Source organism: Sphaerodactylus townsendi, linkage group LG07, assembly GCF_021028975.2.
Source record: "Sphaerodactylus townsendi isolate TG3544 linkage group LG07, MPM_Stown_v2.3, whole genome shotgun sequence".
Taxonomy (NCBI): Eukaryota; Metazoa; Chordata; class Lepidosauria; order Squamata; family Sphaerodactylidae; genus Sphaerodactylus; species Sphaerodactylus townsendi.
Genome location: NC_059431.1, coordinates 20,577,376 through 20,597,760, shown reverse-complemented (window position 1 = coordinate 20,597,760; position 20,385 = coordinate 20,577,376). Strand labels below are relative to the sequence as shown.

Sequence of the window (20,385 nt, the reverse complement as noted above, 5' to 3'; positions counted from 1 at the left end):
GTGTCTTCTCCTCCAGACTGATTCTTTTGTCACATTCCAGACCTGAATGGTTAATTTAAAAAACCCACCAGCATTTATGGATCAAGAACACTGCTGATGGTTGTGCAAAGGGATAGACTGTTTATGGTCCTAGCTATCCAAACTACCTCAAAATACAGTTTGCTTTTCCCCTCAATCTTTTAAAAACAATTCCTATTTCCTTTGCAGTTTACTTCCTTGAGGAGTCAGTCAAACATTACCAGTTGTGTGTGTACGTATGTGTAAAGTGCCTTCAAGTCACAGCTGATTTAAGGCAATCCCAGCAAGGCAAGTGATTAAACAGAGGTGGTTTGCAGGGCCGGAGCGAGGGGGAACCATGCCCAGGGCACGCGTGTGCCCTGCACCCCTGCCACGCCCCTGCCCCAAAATGCACCCTGCCATGTCCCCACACCAGCACGCGCCCAGTGCATCGCCCCCCACCCGCTTGGTGCTACGCCACTGGTGGTTTGCCATTGTCTTCCTCTGCAGAGTCTTCCTTGGTGGCCTTTCATCCAAGCACTGACCCTTTTAATACTCTGTCTCAGGGAAAGATTGACATGCGGTCGTTTGTGCTGCAGCAGAAGCTAGAGTACCCTGTTTCTGCATTGGAAAGTAGTGCCGATTCTCTTTCAGTGTTAGAGGACCTTATTTATGTGCGTCCTCTGTCAAAACCATTATTCCGTGCAGTATCAATTATCGGATTTTGATAAAAGAACATTTATATTGCTCCAGGCAGCTACTAGCAAAAGTTACCTTTCTTCCCCACAGGGAAGAAATTGGCTGGCACAACTTTATAGAGAAGCAAATCTTGATAATAGCTGCCTGGAGCAATATCAATGCTCTTTTATCATAGTTTGGTGTTTAATACTGCACAGAAAAGTGGTTTTGATAAAGGCGGCGCTTAAATAAGACTATTTAACACTGAAAGAGAATCTGAAGGGGTGGGGGGGAACAGAACTCAGCAGGCACTAGGACTCTACTGAGCATTTCAGTACAAACGAGGTCCTGAAAATGTTGCTGAATTCCTTGGAAGGGAACGGATGCTTTTGTGTCGTTTTGATTGTTTTTAAATTTAAATAGGATTGGGTCAGCTTTGTATTTTAAGTTTGTTGAAAAAAGCCTTTTAAACTGATATAAGGTAGCCAATACATAAATTACTGAATCACAAGGAAAAAGTCTGAAGTCAGCAGATAACGTAATAGCCCGTCCTGCTTACTTCCTTCTCTCTTGGCCATGAAGCTCTGCAAAAAACCACAATTTTGAAGTCTTAGCTTTTTATACAGATTAGAACAAAAATGTTAAAGATGCTTTAATCATTGGAACGATGGTACTTAGGATAGCTAGCGGAAGGTTGGAAGTGGTGAATGTAATTAGAGGGCAAGGAAGATGAAACTTTTTTGGCTAAAATCTTACTTATTTCAGCTTTTATGCAAACCTTTGATTTATTCTTCCTAATGTTGGTACATACGTATAATGAATGGGCATTACTCATCTGGAAATGTTTTGTCGCAGGAAACCCCAGAGCAACATCTGGCAGCATCCGAAATCTCTAACTACAGCTGAAAATAGAAGTGCCATTCTAGCATTTGTGGAATCAAATTATTAAGTGCCAACAGTCTTCTATGACATATATCTCTAAGACTGGTGGTTTAAACCTCTTGAATACCAAGAAAAATCCCTTTTGTAGTAAGAAAAAAAAAGGAGTCTTTCAATAGCTCCTTACTTCTGAATTCTTCTTAAATTGCAGTTATTACTGCTATTTCGGAGTTCAGGAACTGTTGCCCTGAATAGTTGCTTTTGACAGTGTATCTAAACTCCCATTTTCACCTTAGATAACTTTCTTTTCCCCTCCCTTGCATGCCACCCCTTATTCCCTCTCCTCCCTCCCTCCCTCCCCTTGCATGCCACCCCTTCCCCTCCCTCTGCTAGGGTGGGTGGGCCATGTCCAAATGCCGGACCCTCTCCCTTGCATGCCACCCCTTACTCCCTCCCCTCCCTCCCTCCCCTTCCCTTGTATGCCTCCCCTCCCTTGCATGCCACCCCTTCCCCTTCCCCTCCCCCTCCCTCTGCTAGGGTGGGTGGGCCATGTCCAAATGCCGGGCCCCTCCATTGCATGCCACCCCTCCCTCCCTCCCCTCCCTCCCCCTTCCTCTGCTAGGGTGGGTGGGCCATGTCCATCCCCTTGCTCCAGAGATCTTTCACCCCTAGCCAAAGATATGAGCACAACAAAAAGCTGTGATTTGTTAACACTGTATTAAAGGCATATTTTAAACAACTGCAATTGTGGACTGTTGATTTTGATATGCTGGATTGTTCAATTATGTAAGTTGGGTAGTTTCAAGTCACTCTGTGGTTGCCGCAAGGCCCAGCCTTCAAATGAATCCTCTTGCAGAAGCCAAAACAGCCCTGGAAATGACCCTGCCCTCTCCCCCTGCCCTTTATTCATCAGAACTGAGGACTGGAATGGCGTGGTAGCTTAACAACAGACAGTGAGAAAATCCATCCTTAAAGCTACAGGCACTCCTATTAACTACCTCAATTAGTAAGGGAATTATGCAACTTCAGTGTTACATACAGTGATTATGCATTCCACTTAACACATGCTAATTACACTCGCAAAACTGCACCTTTAACACTTTTAACAAATGCAAATGGTTCTTTCTCCCACCCTGGACGTTTCACGGGTATATATACTCCACTCGCTTTACTTCCACCAGATCCTCTGAAAATGCCACCCACAGATGCAGGTGAAACGTCAAGAGAAAATGCTACTGGAACACGACCATTCAACCTGGAAAACCCACAACATCCCGGCTTAGACTGTGCACTTTCCTTTTCTATTCAACAGAGCTAACCTGTATGCATGGAAGCTCTTATAGGACTCTGTATGAAGGTATGCCTATTCTGAAATGTAGCAGATAGAAGTTTTCAACAATTTTTTAACAGGCAAGGTACCAGTTAAAGAGTCGAGCCATTGTGTGTTTCTTTTTCTGTATACGCTTCTAACATTTAGGACAGTAATGGTGAACCTTTTAGAGACTGAGTGCTGGGGTGGAGCGATGGGAAACTGCATCTGGGGCACGTGTGCACCCTGTGCCCCTTCCCTGCCCTGGAATGCCCCTGGAATGTCCTGAAACACCCCCGCCTCACCCCCAAAACACCCTCGCCACACCCCCTCAGGGGCACGCACCCAGTACGTCGCGCACCCCTCATCCCCTTAGTGCTATGCCACTGCCAAGTGCCCAAACTGGGGTGACAGCTTGCGTGTCCACAAAGAGGGCTCTGAGTGCCACCTCTGGCACCCGTGCCATAGGTTCGCCACCACTGATTTAGTACATTTCACTTGGGACACGATAATTTCAATTAGCAAGCTCCAGAAAAAAAAAATCTGGGCAGTTGACTTCATATTAGTATGTACATTTCTGGTGAAATTACTCTATTTAGTGAAATGACAAAGATAGAAATATTTGGTGGTGGTCTTTTTTGTATTTTTAGCACCCCAACTATCTTTCAATGGGTAGTTTCTAAAAATTAGAGGGTTGTTCCAATGACAGGATCATTTCTTAGAGACGTAATAATTTATAAGGCTGAGACATGCTGCTCGGGATTGCGGTCATTTATCTTTACTTGGCAGGAAAATCGAATTTAGTTTGGCACCAGCCTGTAGCAAAACATCGGAAATTAGAAGTGTGTGTGTTTGTGTGGATGTTTAATCAGGAAACTCAAGCTTAGCACTAAGAACTGGGGTTCAGTATAAGCGTGAATTCAGTAGACTGTTTTTGGCCTGTTTGCCCAGACTCCTTCAATGTTTGGCATAGAAGCAAATAGTTGTCCTCCGTGACGAACCATAGTAAGAACTAGTCTTCAGATCAGAATCATAGACAACATTCTCTTCTTGCGCTTTTGTTTCCTAATCGCCGGTGCGTACCTTTTTCCAGGATGAATTGATATCGTGTACGCAAACAAACAGAGACCACGTCCAAAAGACCTTTTCAGAGTCTGAATTCTGAGCCTTTCCATGCTTAATCAGGGAGCATAAAATATCAGCCACATGTTCTTCATTTCCATCTCGTTCCTTCACACTGAAATGAAAACATGCCAAAAAAGAGAGAGAAAATGGTGTAACATTTGTCAGTGCCCCAAACAGGAACCACAGCTGTCCATTAAAAACGGTGGTCATTTCCAGCATACAAATCTATTTTCCCTGCAGTAGAGGATGTGGTGAATAATGACTGGGTTGTTTCAGAAAGCATGACTGATTTGGGATGGAGGATTCCGCCACTTTGACATTTTCATAGTATAATTTATTGCACACAGCATATAAAGCTGCGGTAACCAGGTCTCGTTGCTCGGGTTAATAGCGGTGGATACCTTGGGAAAGATCACATCATCATCATCAACCGAAGATCATTCCCTGGTAAAAGGCAGCTGAACTCCTCAGAATTTGCCATGCTGGGTAATATGGCACCCAAGGATTTCCTCACTTGGAGTCTCCTGACTTTGCTCCTGTTTCTTCGCTTTTGCCTGTGTCAAGATGAGCACATGGAGGTGAGCGGAAGATCTAATGATCCGGTGGCTAAAGTATTGCAAAGTCATCACCAGACTGGCCACAAAGGTTCCAGCAGCAGGGAATTGTTGAAACAGAAGAGTCGGCTTTTTGAGTGGACGGTTGAGGAGGAGGATGGTAATGTCCCTTCTACTGACCCAAATGCCTTGAAACCAGAGGTAGATGATGTAGCACAGACTACCTCAGACAGAGTCCAGGTACTCTGAATTAATCTTCTAAGACAACATTTGGAAAGTTAATGACATTTTGTTTTTCTACATGATAAGTGAAATTGTTTAGTAAATATAGTTATTGATATGTGATTCTATGCAATATAAAGATTATTTTGATGAAGGAGGAGGAAACAAGAGTGGTTACAGCAGAGTACCAGAAGCTTGACTTTTGCTTTTTCATTTACTGCAGCAGGATATCTTCAGCAAATGAAGAATGTGACCTATTCAAAATTAAGCACTGTTGTACCATTGAAATCAATAGCAGTTGCTTCACTTTTTGAGATGAGAAGTGGAAAGGAAATTATCGTGACCAAGGGTCCCATTTTGTTCATGAAGTGCTATGCAAACATTTAGAGTTACACAGAATTCTTCCAATGCACTCTCCTAAATCAGTGGGCTTAGAAGGGTGTAACTACAAATGAAGCAAAATTTCAGACACAATTCTATAATTTGAGGGCAGAGATATTACCTTCAGGATTTCACAGTGTATTTTATGGGTTATGGTTATACTATTGTCAGTTGTGAAAGAAAACAAGCAAACTGTTGGATGATGTTTTAAAATGAAGAATAATGTAAAATCAGTATGGTATGACTTAATGTGAACAGGACTCTGCATCTCAACCTCTTCCCCATTACCTTAGACATTGGCATGCTTTTGTTGTGTTGTTGGTGTTTTGTAGCTGATGTTCTTTTAATATGATTGATGTAACAAACTAGATTAAAGCAAAGGAATCTAGATCAAGTGGGGAACAGGACAGCCTGTTTAAAAGTATGGATAAAGATATGCCCTTTGATACTGAAAACATTATTTTAACATGTTCTTTTATATATTTGGAACATAATTTTATTATTAGATTGAAATTATTATTTTATTTCATTAATATTTTTCAGCTTTAATGAGCAGATTTACTTATAAGTAAATAAGCAGCAGTGGCGTAGTGGTTAAGAGCAGGTGCATTCTAATCTGGAGGAATTTGATTCCCATAACATCTGGAGAGCCTCAGGTTACAGACCCCTGTTCTAGACTCTGGAAGAATTCCATACCTTATTTTGAGGCTGGTTGCCCTGAGCCTCTTAACAGGATTTAAAACAAGGAAATGGTGGACAGAGAAAGGGGCTGTTCACCTGCCACTTCCTCAGATTTTGATCAGCCTCTCCGGAAGGGGCTTTTCCTCTTCAAAAATGTTCTGCTAAAGTTATATCCATTTGCATGTTACCACCAGGTGAGATTTGAAGATCTCCTGGAATTCTGACAGACCTCCAGACTACAGAGATCAGTTCCTGTGGAGAAAAGGCTGCGGGGGTGGGGGGGTGGGCGGCTGATTCTATGGCATTATATCCTCCTGAACTCCTTCCCCTCTCCAAAACCCACCCTTCCCTGGCTCCACCCCCAAACATCTAGGAATTTCCCAACATGGAGCTGATGATCATAAGTTGTTAGCCGCTCTGAGCCCGAACGTGGTTGGGAAAGGATGGAGTAGAAGCCAAATAAATTCATTCTTTCTTTCTTTCTTTCTTTCTTTCTTTCTTTCTTTCTTTCTTTCTTTCTTTCTTTCTTTCTTTCTTTCTTTCTTTCTTTCATTCATTCATTCATTCATTCATTCATTCGATTTGATAAACCGCCCTACCCCCAGAGGGCTCAGGGCGGTGTACAACAAATAGGAATACAATAAAACAAATTGAATAGCCCCAGTTAAAATATACAAAATCTTAAAACTATGAAACTATAGCAGCAGCAGTAGCCTTCAATAAATAATTAATTAATAATAGTAGAAGACGTCTGGCACCCAGCCCCAGTGATCAATTATAATAATTAATTAATTGGCCCTAGAGGCAGCAACAGAATTACAGTACAATCCTAAACTGTGTTGAGTAAACACGTTGGCTTCAATATACTTAGAAGGGTATAACTGATTTTAGGATAGTATTTATTTTCCATTTTTCCAGATTCTGCACCTCTCTTCTTCCCCCAGGAGAATTCGCTGAGCTGCAAGCTAAGATTACTGGTTGTTTTCTGATTTGTACAATCAGTAGTGGTTATGCAAAATGCCTGCTCATGCCTGACTTAAGGATTTCTGGACAGCAAACATGTTATTCCTTTGCAAAGGAGGCAGCTGCTGAACATATAACAGAACTCTATATTAAAACAAACATGAAGCAAATTATAATATATATGTCCCTTGCAACATTCTGAAACACCAGACACATATTTAAAGCAGCATTTGTATTGATAAATGCCTGGACGTAGCAGTGGTCTGTTTCCTTGCTGCTACTTGACAGTATTGTTTTTAGGTTAGGGAATAAGCCATTTACCCATTTACATTGTACTCTACTAATTGTATCCACGTAGAAAATCTTAATGTAACGAGGATCCGAATTTCATGCCTTCATGTGTTGCAGGAGGGGATATCTGTGGCCCATTCTGGACAACACAAATAAAACGTCTTGCAGGCGTTTTAAAAAGAATGGTTTTGGCTTTTTAAAATCTGCATAGCATGGACAAATAGAGTGTTTCACGTCAAAGTGACTCTCTTACTGCCTCCCCCTACATTGTTAAGAGCTCTCCCATTTTGTGAGCGGCTCGTGCCAGTATCATACAGCTAATGGGGACATGGGGTATCCCATGTCTCCGGGCGCATGCCATTTTGTCATGTGGGGAGCGCCACCAAGTCCCCCATGCCGGGGTGCCGCTTGCTGCCTGAGCCGCCCCCCAAGCCCCACCCTCTCCCAGCTTCCTTGCAGGCCGGCTACTGCCCTCCCCAGGGCAAAATAATGTCAGAAAAAGACTCCTGATTTTAGGGTTTTCAGGAAAATAAAACGTTTCACAAATGTTTTATGGGGAAAACTGCAGAATTCCAGCCCAAAACATTTTATTTTGCTATGATAAAACATTTTATTCACTGGAGCACATTTTATTTGTGTTGTGCGGAATGGGCCCGCTTGTGGAAGGCCACGATCAGTGTCTGGCCTTGCTTTTATTGCCACTCAAGGAATGATCCCGCCTCTTCTGCAATCCAATGGAGTTTCTTTTGTTTTTGGAGCCTCAGCTGAAAACGAAGTTGTAGCTGTTACACCTGATGCCCCCTTTTCTACAAGGTTCCATCAGCAGTTGAGGAATTATAAGCCTCTGCAAGGGAAAGAGAAGTATGGGAAAGACCTGCATTCATATACACTACGGTGCTCACAGTGTAGGATCCAACCCCATAAATCCAGTATAAAGCAGAATTGTATTTAATAACCTTGGAGCTGCCTCTGTTGCTCAGACGTTTCTCGGAAATCTCTCCAAGCTAGCTACAAATCTCAAGGCCAAATAATCCATATTTTAGGGCAAATCTCTCTTATTTTGCAAGAGGAAGAGCAGCTTCAGAGAGCAATTTTCAGTAGAAAAGCCAGCAGATATAGGAATATTTATCTCTTTCCCCCTTGTTTTGGTATTACTGATTTTAGCCTTCCTGACTACAGTGTGTCTTTTAAAATAATTTTAGACTGGAGGAGGACGAAACAATCCACAAATCACTGACCTTCAGACCTTTTATATTCTCTCTCTTGTCCAATTCAAGCTCACATTAGATAAATCACCTTCATGGTTTTCTTCCTGCAGTAGTTGTGGTTTCATATCCTTTCCCTAGTGGATTTTCCACAAAGACTATTCCAATGAGCCTCTGATGACCATTGAGAAAATAATTATCATCAACCAGCAGACAATTCAATGATCTAGAGCAGTGGTCTGAAACCCACGGCTCTGGAGCCGCATGCAGCTCTTTCAGCCTTCTACTGCGGCTCCGCGTGGCCTGGAGGTTGGAGGGTAGTGTGGGCGTGTCCCTCCAGTCCTCCAGAGTAGTTCTGGAAGGAAAGGTGAGTGGAAGGGCCTAACCAGAGGTGGCTCCCTCCACTCACCTTCCAGCGCTGCTCTGGAGGGCTGGAGGGATATGCCCACGCTGCCCTCCGACCCCTGGAGGTCGGAGGGTAGCATGGGTGTGTCCCTCCAGAGCAGCTGCCATCCCCCCTCTGCCATCCCTGCAGCCGCCATCCCCCCTCTGCCCCACGGAGCAGGTGGGCAAGGGGGCTTCCCTACCCGGCGCCGCTGCCTCCCACAGCGCGAGAGGTGGCGGCACCGGGCAGGCCAAGAATGCCGTCCCCCCTCTGCCCCACAGAGCAGGTGGCTGCCTGCTCCATCTGGCAGAGAGGGTTTCCCTGCCCGATGCTTCTGCCTCCCAGCGCTGAAAGGAAAGGTGAGTGGAGGGGCCGAACCAGAGGCGGCTCCATGCGGAGCCACCTCTCCAGCTCGGTAGATCTTCAGGGCCAAGGAAAACGGGTCCAAATGGCTCTTTGGGTGGTAAAAGTTGCCGACTCCTGATCTAGAAAAATAGGTATTAACATGACAGAATGCCATGACTGGAAACTCAGGGTCTTGCATCTGTGTCTTACTCTGTACTTAAGTATATTAATGAGAATGTACCATGAATTGTATGTTTGCAGACTGCCCAAAATGGACCTCAAAGCCCTCCAGAATGTGGCTGCCGAGGGGATTTTGGATATCGAGCTTATCAAGGCCCACCAGGCCCACCTGGGATGCCAGGTAAAAAAACATAAGAAACCCATTTCTTCAGGGTGGTGGCTAACTGCTAACGCCATTCTGCTCAGTGGAAAGTCCTTGCCACCATCTTCCTGGTTTGTTGTGCTGCCTCAACTGGTCACCACAGAGACCAGTCTTGCTCCCAGCCACCCAGCCCCTCTGCAGCAAACATGTACTGGAGAAATGGACTATTACCATCCCTATGCTAAAAGCCATGCAAATTGGTGCCCTGGGAGCCAAGCTCATGTAAAAAGGTATGTTTTGCTCAGCAAGTGTAATTGGAGTGAAGTGGTTTTCTGCCTCTGGCACCAGTGGTTCTTGAAACTGAGCAGGCATCCTTTAAACTCTATCTTAATGTTCTACTAATAAGAATTCCCAGTAATAAAATATCACACACTCAGTTGCATATAAGCAGCTTTGGATGGAAAGAGAGGGAGAGATAGTGAGTGAACGAGCAGATTTCCTTGGCATAAGCTCACAATGATTAATAGGGTTTATTACATAAATCAGCCAGCAACTTCTCCTTCCACAAAAGTACTGCATAAAATTTCAATTATAGGCACCCAGACATGCCCAATAAGATCAGGGATACAGAAGGAGTTATTTAAGGAGCAGCAGTGGCGTAGGAGGTTAAGAGCTCGTGTATCTAATCTGGAGGAACCGGGTTTGATTCCCAGCTCTGCTGCCTGAGCTGTGGAGGCTTATCAAGGGAATTCAGATTAGCCTGTACACTCCCAAACACGCCAGCTGGGTGACCTTGGGCTAGTCACAGCTTCTCGGAGCTCTCTCAGCCCCACCTACCTCACAGGGTGTTTGTTGTGAGGGGGGAAGGGCAAGGAGATTGTAAGCCCCGTTGAGTCTCCTGCAGGAGAGAATGGGGGGATATAAATCCAAACTCTTCTTCTTCTTCTTCTTGTTAACAGCATGGGATCAGAACATGTAGAAAAGGAGGCAACCCTGACTCAGTTCTAGCATCCTGCAGTCATTTGTCTGTCTGATTGTAAGCCCCTTTGAGTCTCCTGCAGGAGAGAGAGGGGGGATATAAATCCAAACTCTTCTTAAAACTGATGGCTGCATTTTAAAAATGTACAACTGAAGTCCCATGTGATTTGACAACATAATAAGGGGTAGTATAATGTTTTTAATTATATTGTGCATCGTGGGTAGTTCCAGACTGAAACCAAGAGTATCCACTCATTATCAAAGAGGAAACAGCATCCATTATTATTATTTTATGCTTGATCATAGTAACAGTTTCACTTCTTATAATACCATCAGTAGAGGGACTCTGTGGGAGTTATTCACCATGGGTAATACTGATTTTGTCTGCAGCTGCAGATTTTATTTCCTCTCAGGCCCTGAAGGGTGTTATTCCACCCACAAAGCCTCTGATTTCTGTTTTCCCACCTACTGTTCCATTCCTTAGAAATTCAGTAAAATAAAACCTTCAGTTTTCAAGCAACTAACTACTGCACTACTGCTCAAAATACAACTTAGAGAGGACTACAGCCAAATGATTTGTCTTAGCAAAAGAGTGTCCAATGTTTGAGGAAATAGCCAATTTCTTGAGCAAATATTTTGAACATGAAAAAACAGGCAAACCTCCTCTTTGATCCTTTTTAGGAAACCATGGAAACAATGGGAATAATGGAGCACCTGGTATGGAAGGATCAAAAGGTGACAAAGGAGACAAGGGGGATTTGGGACCCAGAGGAGAACGGGGCAACCATGGGCCAAAAGGAGAGAAGGGATACCCTGGCATTCCACCAGAACTTCAGGTAAAAACCTTTAGTCTGTGCTTTTCCCCAACGTTTTCATAATGGAGAGGCTCCCTTCTCCAGAACTGGCAATGAGTTGAAAATATTAAACATGATTTTTCAAAATATCCAATGAATATTTTAAATCCAATGATTAAAAATACGGGTTAAAATTCCACATTGTTGGGGGACAGCGTAACCTTCAGGCAGTGATTTTGGGGACAGAAGTTTAGCGTTAGAAATGCTGCTGTTACGGGTGGTAGGAGGGGAATGTGTGGTTTCCCCATGAGGGCAGAAGCTGGTGATACAGTGAAAGAGAAGCAGAACTTCCACATGGAAGGATTCTCTGCATTTTCCATACACTAGTCCTCTGCTGCAGTACACATCCCAGTCATGTTTCTCTCATTGGGCAAAGTGGGCAGTTGCCCAGGGTGCCCCCTTGTGGGGGGCGCAAAAACTGCAGGTTCGTTTGTGGGATTTTTTTGTATTTTCAGTGTTTTTCTGTTTTTGGCCTGCAGAGGGCGTAGTTTTTAGACTAGCAGCACCAAAATTTCAGGGATGTTTCGGGAGACTCTCCTGATGCTATCACCCAGGTTTGGTGAGGTTTGGTTCAGGGAGTCCAAAGTTATGGACTCCCAAAGGGGGTGCCCCATCCCCCATTGTTTCCAATGGGAGCTAATAGGAGATGGGGCTACACCTTTGAGGGTCAATAACTTTGGACCCCCTGAACCAAACTTTACTAAACCTAGGAGGTAACATCAGGAGAGTTTCTTACTGATACCACCCAGGTTTTGAGAAGTTTGGTCCAGGGGGTCCAAAGCTATGGACTCCCAATGGGAGTTAACAGAAGATGGGGGCTACACCTTTGAGGGTCCATAATTTTGGACCCCCTGAACCAAACTTCACCAAGATACCCTGAAAGTTTGTGCTGCTAGCTTAACAATTGCACCCCTGACAGCAGGCACCCCCCAAATTTCCCCAGATTTCCCTTTTAAATCCCCCCACTTCGGCATAGATTTAAAGGGAGTTTAAACATTGAAAGTTATGCTGTTTCAGGGTGGAGGAGAATCCACCCCAAAACAGCATCACTTTCCATGTTGTTTAAACTGGGAACCCCAGATTCTCTCTTTAAGGTGGATTTAAAAGGAGAATCTGGGCTCCCTAGTTTAAACACCATTGAAAATGATGCTGTTTGGGGGTGGATTCCAGCATCACTTGTTTAAACTAGGGAGCCCAGATTCTCCTTTTAAATCCACCTTAAAGGGAGAATCTGGGATTTCCAGTTTAAATAACATTGAAAGTGATGCTGTTTCCCCCGAATTGTGGGGACTGGATACAACATCATAAAATGTTTTCATAGAAGTAATAAAACATTTTGAAAGCATTTTGAAAATGTTTTCAAAAAAAAATATTTCTGCTGTGTGGCATGGCCTATTGCTGTGTTCAGATTTGTGAGTTTGGGCATGTTCTATAATGTGATGGTGACTTTGAAACGACCTGGTGTAAAAAATCATTGCTTGGTCACAGTGGGGGAGGGTGGCTGCCCATGGGGGGGCGCCAAACTCCAGTTTGCCTAGATACGCCACTGGGCATAGCTACAAGGGGACCGGGGGGGTGCACGTTGCGCCGGGCACGCGCCTGGGGAGGCATCAAACTCAGGTTTTGCCCAGGGCTCCAGCTTGCCTAGTTACGCCACTGACACATCCCCTAGCACCACTTTGGGGGGGGGGTGTATGAGCCGGCGGTCCCGTCCTGACCTTCTCACAGCCTTATAGGCCAGCCCAGGCAGCTCACAAGTTTCCCACAAGCTTTAATCCAGCCTTCTCCACAACAATCTTCTCCAATCACGTTCACTTCGGCAAGAGGAGAAACAGAAGCAAGGAAAGCCAACTCCTGACTATAACGAAGTCCAAAGCTTTTTTTATTCACGGTCGTTTAAAATCACAGGAAACAAACCATCCTTCAGACAGTTCCAAATGACACAAAACAATAAGGATTGGTTTCAGTATACTGAACTAAGATCCAGGCAGTGTGCCGAGCGAGTTGCTCATGAAAAAAACCCTCCCTCTTTACTTTTCCTCCTCCCTTTATCTTATCTCTTTCCGTAATTAGCCCCAGCTGCTTTCCTTCAGAGGAGATAGACAGACAGACCGTCCTCCAACTGGTGTTGTTTAAAGCTATATGCAGCCTTTGCATACAGGGGTCTTTCAAAGTTTTTCTAAACCACTACCTTCAACCTTTCCCAGCATTATTGTCTTTTCCGGTGGCTCTTGTCTTCCCATCATGTGGCCAAAGTACGATAGCCACAGTTTAGTCATTTTAGGTTCTAGGGTTAGGTTCAAGCATGATTTGATCTAGAACCCACACATATTTGTCTTTTTTAGAGATCCACGATATCAGCAACACTTTCTTCCAGCACCACATTTCAAGGGAATTTGTGTTTCTTCTTTAAAAGCTCCAATTTTTAAGTGTGGAAGAAATTTGTATGCAATGGACTGGTTCCAGCCACGTCTCCCTGTTTGTCTTTTTCCTGCTTGGGTATCTGCTGTATAAACACAAGTTCTATTCGCATAGGTTGCATTCATGGCTTCGATGGCAACCCACTTCAGTAATCAGAACAGCGGAATAATCTTTAGCAGCGTTGAAACCAATATTGGGAATTTTTTTGATGTAATGACTGGTCGATTTGGAGCACCAGTAGACGGTAAGTAAAAGGAACACTGTGGCACCTCCCCTGACCGCCCGTCCCCCTGGGGCGAGTGTGCCGTCCCACCTCCCTTTACCTGGGGGTTGTCCCCCCCAGCCGATGTCTTAAATAGTCTCGCCCACAGGGTGCCTCAGCTTTGGGCGTACCCTGACACCCTTCCTGCACCTTTCCCCTTGCTCTGTTACTTCACTGAGCGAGGATTGGTACGCCTACTAGGCTTCCCACCACGCTCCCTTCCCTGTTGTAGCCTCACAGGGTTGGGACTCAACACAAGTCCCCCAGCTTGTTCTCCAGCACAGCTGGCCTACAGGACTTTCCCTGCCCTCCTGGGCTACACAGTCCTCTTTTCCTGCCTCCACACAGCTCTCCCTTCCACCCTCTTCCCTCAGCCAACGCCCCTGAGCTTCCTTTCCCACCCCCTTATATCCCTTTCCCCCTCTCATCTCTCTGCCCCATCCCAGCTGTCATCCCTTCTGATCTCCACTATCACTCTCAGCTGAGACTGGGCAAGCCCGCTGGGCTCAGAGCCCCGCCCCTTCATCCCCTCAGCCTGGCGCGCTCGTGCCGGCAGAACAGCTGATCGACAGGTCGAAGGATCGACGGGTCGGTAGATTAACATGCCGTCCAATTCTTAAGTCAGTGAGTCGCCATGGCAGGGCGGCGGCATCCCGGCAGGGGTAGTTGAGGAGTGGTGGATTTAGCGACGGCGACCCGCGGCGTTGTATCTCCTCTCAACCGGGGAGTGGGCGCGGCTCGTCACTCGCGCGGCGACGATCACAAGTCACGGGATTTACGTTGGGACTCGTGCCCCGACACACAAATCGCCCTGACTTAGCCACGGTTATCGAAGCAATGATCACCTCCAAGTTAGACTACTGTAACTCGCTTTGTGCAGGGTTACCCTTGAGACTGTTCTGGAAATGTCAACTAGTACAAAATGCAGCGACTGGAGTCTTTATGAGGACACACATTCAACCAGTGCCCCATCAGCTACACTGGTTCCAGATGAAGTACCACGTTAGACTCACAATTTTGGAGTTAACCTTTGAAGGTCTTAATAGTCTGGATTATCTGCAGGACTGCCTCTCCCAATACACCCCCCCCCCCACAGCACTATGGTCAGCTGAGTGCAATTTACTCGTGGTCGCTGGCCTGACATTTATCTGGTGGAACCTCTCTTTCAAGTGAGACCCTAGCCCTGGAGGATTTGTTGCAATTCTGGAGGACCTATAAGATTGAGATGTTCTGCCAGGCAGTGGCGTATCACCCATAGGAACAGGTGGGGTCAAATGACCCCGGGCGCAACAGTGCGGGGGGGGGGGAATCTCCCCCTTCTCCTCCACGCCGACCCAGCTTGGAAGAGCTGGGTTGGTGTGGGGGAGGTGCCTAAAGTCAGAGCCAGCCTGCTGCCACGGCACCTGTCCAAGCCGCCTCCTTCCCTCCCTAGGCCCTCAGGGGCGGGGCTCAGGGGCGCTGCCAGCCTGCTGCCGATGTGGTGCCTGTCCAAGCTGCCCTGAGCCCCGCCCCCAAGCAGCCACAAGCCCTGCCCCCAAGAGAGGCGGTCGCCCGGAACAGGTATTGTCCCCGTGCACCATTTCCCCCTGATACGCTTCTGCTGCCAGGCCTATGGTTGAAGACAGTGACGGTTGTCATCTAGCTGGCCTCCCCCTCCCTTTTCCCTTTCTTTCCCCTTTCCTTTCAGTTGCTGTTGAAATTGTTCTTTTCCCTTTTCCCTTACTGGAGTTTTTGTTATTTCCCTTCCACTTCTTCCCCCACCCCCACCCCCACCCCTACTGACTCTACAACAGTGGTGGCGAACCTTTTCGAGACCGAGTGCCCAAATTCCAACCCAAAACCCACTTATTTATCACAAAGTGCCAACACGGCAATATAACCTGAATACTGAGGTTTTGGTTTAGAAAAAATGGTTGGCTCCGAGGCATGTGTTACTCGGAAGTAAGCTTGGTGGTAGTCGGTGGGTTTGTTTTGAAGCAACCGTGCAACTCTTCCAACGGGTGAATCACGACCCTAGGAGGGTTTACCCAGAAGCAAGCCCCATTGCCAGCAACCGAGCTTACTCCCAGGTAAAGGATTGCACTTTAGTTCTTCGCATGAAAATCAATGGAGTTTGACAGTGCTTAACAGGGTTACCTACACTGCTTCCCCAAAACTAGGTCTTAGGTTTCATGCTACCGTGTTTCCCCAAATATAAGACAGTGTCTAGGAGCATCCTAGAATTTCCCCGAATATAAGACAGTGTCTTATATTAATTTTTGCTCCCAAAGATGCGCTCTGTCTTATTTTCAGGGGATGTCTTATTTTTCTGTGTTCTGTTCATCGGGCATACTTCCAAACAATGCCTTATATTTTGCACTTCAGCAAAACCTCTACTATGTCTTATTTTTTGGGGATGTCTTATATTCGGGGAAACAGGGTAATAATTGAGCCCAGTGGCCCAGGCCAGCCTAGATGTGTGTGGGGGGGGGGGAGGGTGACTGTTTGAGCGTGCCCACAAAGAGGGCTCTGAGTGCCACCTCTGGCACCCGTGTCATAGGTTCGCCACCACTGCTCTACAAGGTATGTTTTACGATGCCGCTAGAATATTGCTTTGCAAGGTTTTAACATTCATGATGTGATTTTCAATGGTAATTTATGATGTCATCTGTCCTGAGCCCAGTTTAATCGGGAGAGGGCGGGTTAGTAATCCAAATAAATAAATAAAGTTAAGAGAACGGGGGAGGGAAGGAGGGAGGGCGGGAACCTTCTCACAATTTCAACCAGAGAATAATCTCCTCCCTTATCTTCAGTATGCAGAACTTTAATCAATAATATGATCACTTTGCAGGGGTGTATTTTTTCACCTTCAATATGATGAAGCACGAAGACGTGGAAGACGTGTATGTTTACTTAATGCACAACGGCAATACAGTTTTCAGTTTATATAGGTATGTTGATGGGCGCTGCTCGTTAATTTATAAACCCGTTTTTAAAAGTAGGTTTGCATCTCAGTTAACTTTTCTGTGGCCAAAAAATGCTTGGTGTTTCTTTGCTTCTAAACAACCAGGGAGAGGGTTAATTTGCAGGAATATGTTAGTGGGGAAAGGAGGACTGAGGCCTCTTCCGCACATGCAGAATAATGCACTTTCAATCCACTTTCACAATTGTTTGCAAATGGACTTCGCTGTTCCGCACAGCTGCAAAGTGCATTGAAAGTGGATTGAAAGTGCATTATTCTGTATGTGTGGGCCTTAACCCTTCTATCCACCACAGTTCTCAGGCTAAGCACAGTCCCAGACTAGTCAAATCAATCTTCATTATGGTCACAGATCAGCATAAAGTAAATAAAGGGTTTTAATAAAGTAAATAAAGGGTTTGGGAGGGTTTTAATGAGGGTTATTGTGGACATTGTTTGTTACTGATCACTGCGTTTTAAATTGTTTTAATGTATTTAAGGGTTATTGTATATATGTGATTTATGTTGTTCACTGCCCAGAGCCCTTCGGGGGTAGGGCGGTATACAAAATCCAAGAATGAATGAATGAATGAATGAATGAATGAATGAATGAATGAATGAATGAATGAATGAAGTAAAGTAAAGTAAAAGATAAAATATGTCAAAAGACAAAACATGTTAAGTCGATAGATAAAGACCTAAAAGGAAATAAAAATAAAACCTCCTGATAAAAGGAAGCTGGGGACACAAAAGGTATGGGAGTATAAAGGAAACAGAATAAGAACATGAATACTAAAGGAGAGCAAAACCTTTAAAAACTATAGGAGGAAGATAGACATAATAAACAATAAAACTGGTAAATTGAAGGCTATAACTATCAAATCAAATCATTGAGCCTGTTTTGTTGCACTGATCATTCTGTGGCAAACTTCAAATGCTGCTACACAGAACTTGGTCAGAATTCATATCTGTAATCTTGCATGGGAATGTAAAAATGGTTCAGGGTGGCCTGGGAATCTATACAGCAGTGGTAAAATAAAACGAATACATATATTTTTATAATACTGACAGAAACACATGTTCTATTGTTTCTATGTGCCCAGATTTACAGAGACATTTTCTCTGCTGGCTCCCTGGGGCATGGGGGGTGGGGGGTGGGGGGTGAGGAGCCATGCGGGGTGTGGGGAGCTGGCCATGCCCCACGGGCACCATTTAGGCCCAGTACGCCACTGCAAGGAAGCATTAGAGACACATTTTGAAACCTTGGGGGCTGATCTTGAGAATTTAGAGCGTACTATTTCAAGTGGCGCAAAAATTGGTCAGCCCCAAGCAAATGTTTCTACTGGGGGGACAGTTGCGGGATCTTAGGTTTTGCGTGATCTTTTTCCAAAATCTTTGTTTTTAGCTATGAATCAAAAGGAAAAATGGACACGTCGAGCAACAGTGTAGTCCTCAAACTTGCCAAGGGAGATGAAGTTTGGCTGCGGATGGGCAACGGAGCGCTGCATGGAGATCATCAACGCTTTTCCACTTTTGCAGGGTTTCTTCTTTTCGAAACAAAATAGACGAGACCTTAAATTTTGAGCTATTTTTCCTTTACTGTATACTTTCCCTGCGCTGTGAAACAAAATGGCAACACAATAAAATTGTAGGGCCTTGTTCTAATTTCTTTAACTAGTGTATAGTACGCTAAGGAAAATTGGGCATAAACTGGTATATGCCTCTTCTGTATAATTTTAGACCACACTGTCTTTCTCTGTTCCGCTAGTCCTTGAGTAGAGTCACCAAACTCCAATTCCAGGAAATGCAATGGTATGATTGTCACTGCACTTTGCTAAATTCAGATGTCTCCATGAGACTATACACATGCGGACCTTCATTCAAATAAATAGGGAAGTATTCCATGAACGTCTCAGGATAGGGCTAGCAGTTCCAGGTGGGCAGAGATTGAAGAGGGAGGAGTTTGGGGTGGGGAGGGATTTCAGTATGGTATAATGTCCTAGAATCCATCTTCCAAAGCAACTATTTTCTCCAGGTGAACTGATCTCTATTGGCTAGAGATCAGCTGTAATAGTAGATGTCCAGCAAATACCAGCAGGTTGGCAACCCTATATCAGGAACATACCTGCTTTGGAGCACCTGCACCCAGTGGTGGGATCAAAAAATTTTAATAACAGGTTCCCATGGTGGTGGGATTCAAACTGTAGCGTAGCGCCAATGGGGCTGGGCGGGACACGACGGGGGTGGGCCAGGCATTCCGGGGGTGGGGTATTCCTGGGCAGGGCTGTGGCAAAAACACAGCCACTGCGCCGGTCCTTGGGAAACGAATGCACGCAGGCGAGGCTGCCACGCATGCCAGTGCACCTCCTGCTAGACTGCTTCAAGTTCTGCGCGCTACTGCTGAGAGGAGGGGCATGACTAAGGCAAAAATCACGTGGCAAAATCACCAATTAGTAACCCCCTCTCAGCACACACAAATAATTAGTAACCTACTCTCGGGAACCTGTGAGAACCTGCTGGATCCCACCCCTGCCTGCACCCATAGAACTAATTCAGGTGTGCATTCATACAGATTCTACATGGTAATCTATATCTGGCTTGCCAAAAGTCCTGGAGAAACATGTTCCGTCCCTTTACAGCCCCATCCACCCAAAGAAGCTTCCCAGGGTGAGGGGAGGCTGGTAAAATGCAAAAGTCTCCCCACCGCTGAGAAGCCCCCACTGGGCTTCATGTTCCTTTAAGATGTAGGAAAAAACCAAACGATTTTGGGTGGCAAAAGTCAGAGACCCAGGCCGCTGGCATAGCACAACGAAAGGCGGGGAGAAGCCATCTAATGTTGGCTCCTCCCCCAGCCTGTCCATGCAATGGTGGCGGGGGGGGGGGCACTGGGGCACTGGTGCTGGAAAGTGCTGGAAAGGGCCGGGTGGCCACATGCTGGCAAAATCACCCCTCCTCCTGGGTAAGTGCCTTGGGGAAGACAAATCTGCTGTCGTGGCTGCACGCTGCTCCCACAGTTGGATTCGCCCCCAACCCCAGATGTGGGTCTTTATGAGATTTTTTAAAAACTAGGTAACTTATTTACAGCGATGCCAGAAAAAGCATCCTGTGCTCATTTCTACATATTAAAGGAAAAAGACATTTTTCTCCAGGCCAGCGGATAAGCCTCATCTACATGTGCAAAATTCTTCCTTGCTGGACCAGAGCGAGCATGTCCAAGATTGGGCTTAAAATTTATCAGTCTTCTAAATGTTAATTAGATCTTTCCCTCTGGAATTTATTCATGACTGTGAACGCAACGTAAAAGGCCAAACAGCTTATAATATCACCTCTGCATTGTATAATTCATTGCTAACCTGCGCACAAAGTGTTGGTTTAGGAAGACCAATGGGTTAATTGTTTTCTGTTTATATTAATCATTGATAAAGTATTGGTCTTAATTATTTGGCTAATCTTCAATTAGGCTAAAGTGAATGGCTGTCGTTAAAGTGATTTACAGTACAATCCTGTGCAGAGTTATGCTAGTCTAATTAAAATGGATGTGTCTAGACCAGAATAGTTCTCCTTAGGATTGTACTGTCAGTACAGCTGACATTAT

The 20,385-nt window shown here is 45.2% G+C and overlaps 1 protein-coding gene across 2 annotated transcripts; it reads left to right on the top strand.

Annotated features, from left to right (window-relative positions):
- Positions 1-4,395: 4,395 nt before the first annotated feature.
- Positions 4,396-18,455, top strand: C1QTNF3 (C1q and TNF related 3). 2 transcript variants are annotated; one of them, XM_048504167.1, is made up of 6 exons: positions 4,396-4,566; positions 9,277-9,376; positions 10,997-11,151; positions 13,705-13,834; positions 16,683-16,782; positions 18,196-18,455. In XM_048504167.1, exons 1-6 carry the CDS (start codon positions 4,468-4,470, stop codon positions 18,353-18,355), a joined length of 744 nt encoding a protein of 247 aa, XP_048360124.1. In that variant the 5' UTR covers positions 4,396-4,467; the 3' UTR covers positions 18,356-18,455. The 2 variants fall into 2 exon arrangements, with proteins under 2 accessions (XP_048360124.1, XP_048360123.1); XM_048504166.1 differs by having other exon boundaries at positions 4,396-4,782.
- The last annotated feature ends 1,930 nt before the right edge of the window (positions 18,456-20,385 follow it).

What these genes read in the sequence shown, in the direction of transcription:
- C1QTNF3 (XM_048504166.1), top strand. Translation starts at nt 4,468, where the DNA reads ATGCTGGGTAATATGGCACCCAAGGATTTCCTCACTTGGAGTCTCCTG. An exon ending in AGGCCCACCTGGGATGCCAG is followed by an intron (nt 9,377 to 10,996) that starts GTAAAAAAACAT and finishes GATCCTTTTTAG; the next exon opens with GAAACCATGGAAACAATGGG. An exon ending in GCATTCCACCAGAACTTCAG is followed by an intron (nt 11,152 to 13,704) that starts GTAAAAACCTTT and finishes CTATTCGCATAG; the next exon opens with GTTGCATTCATGGCTTCGAT.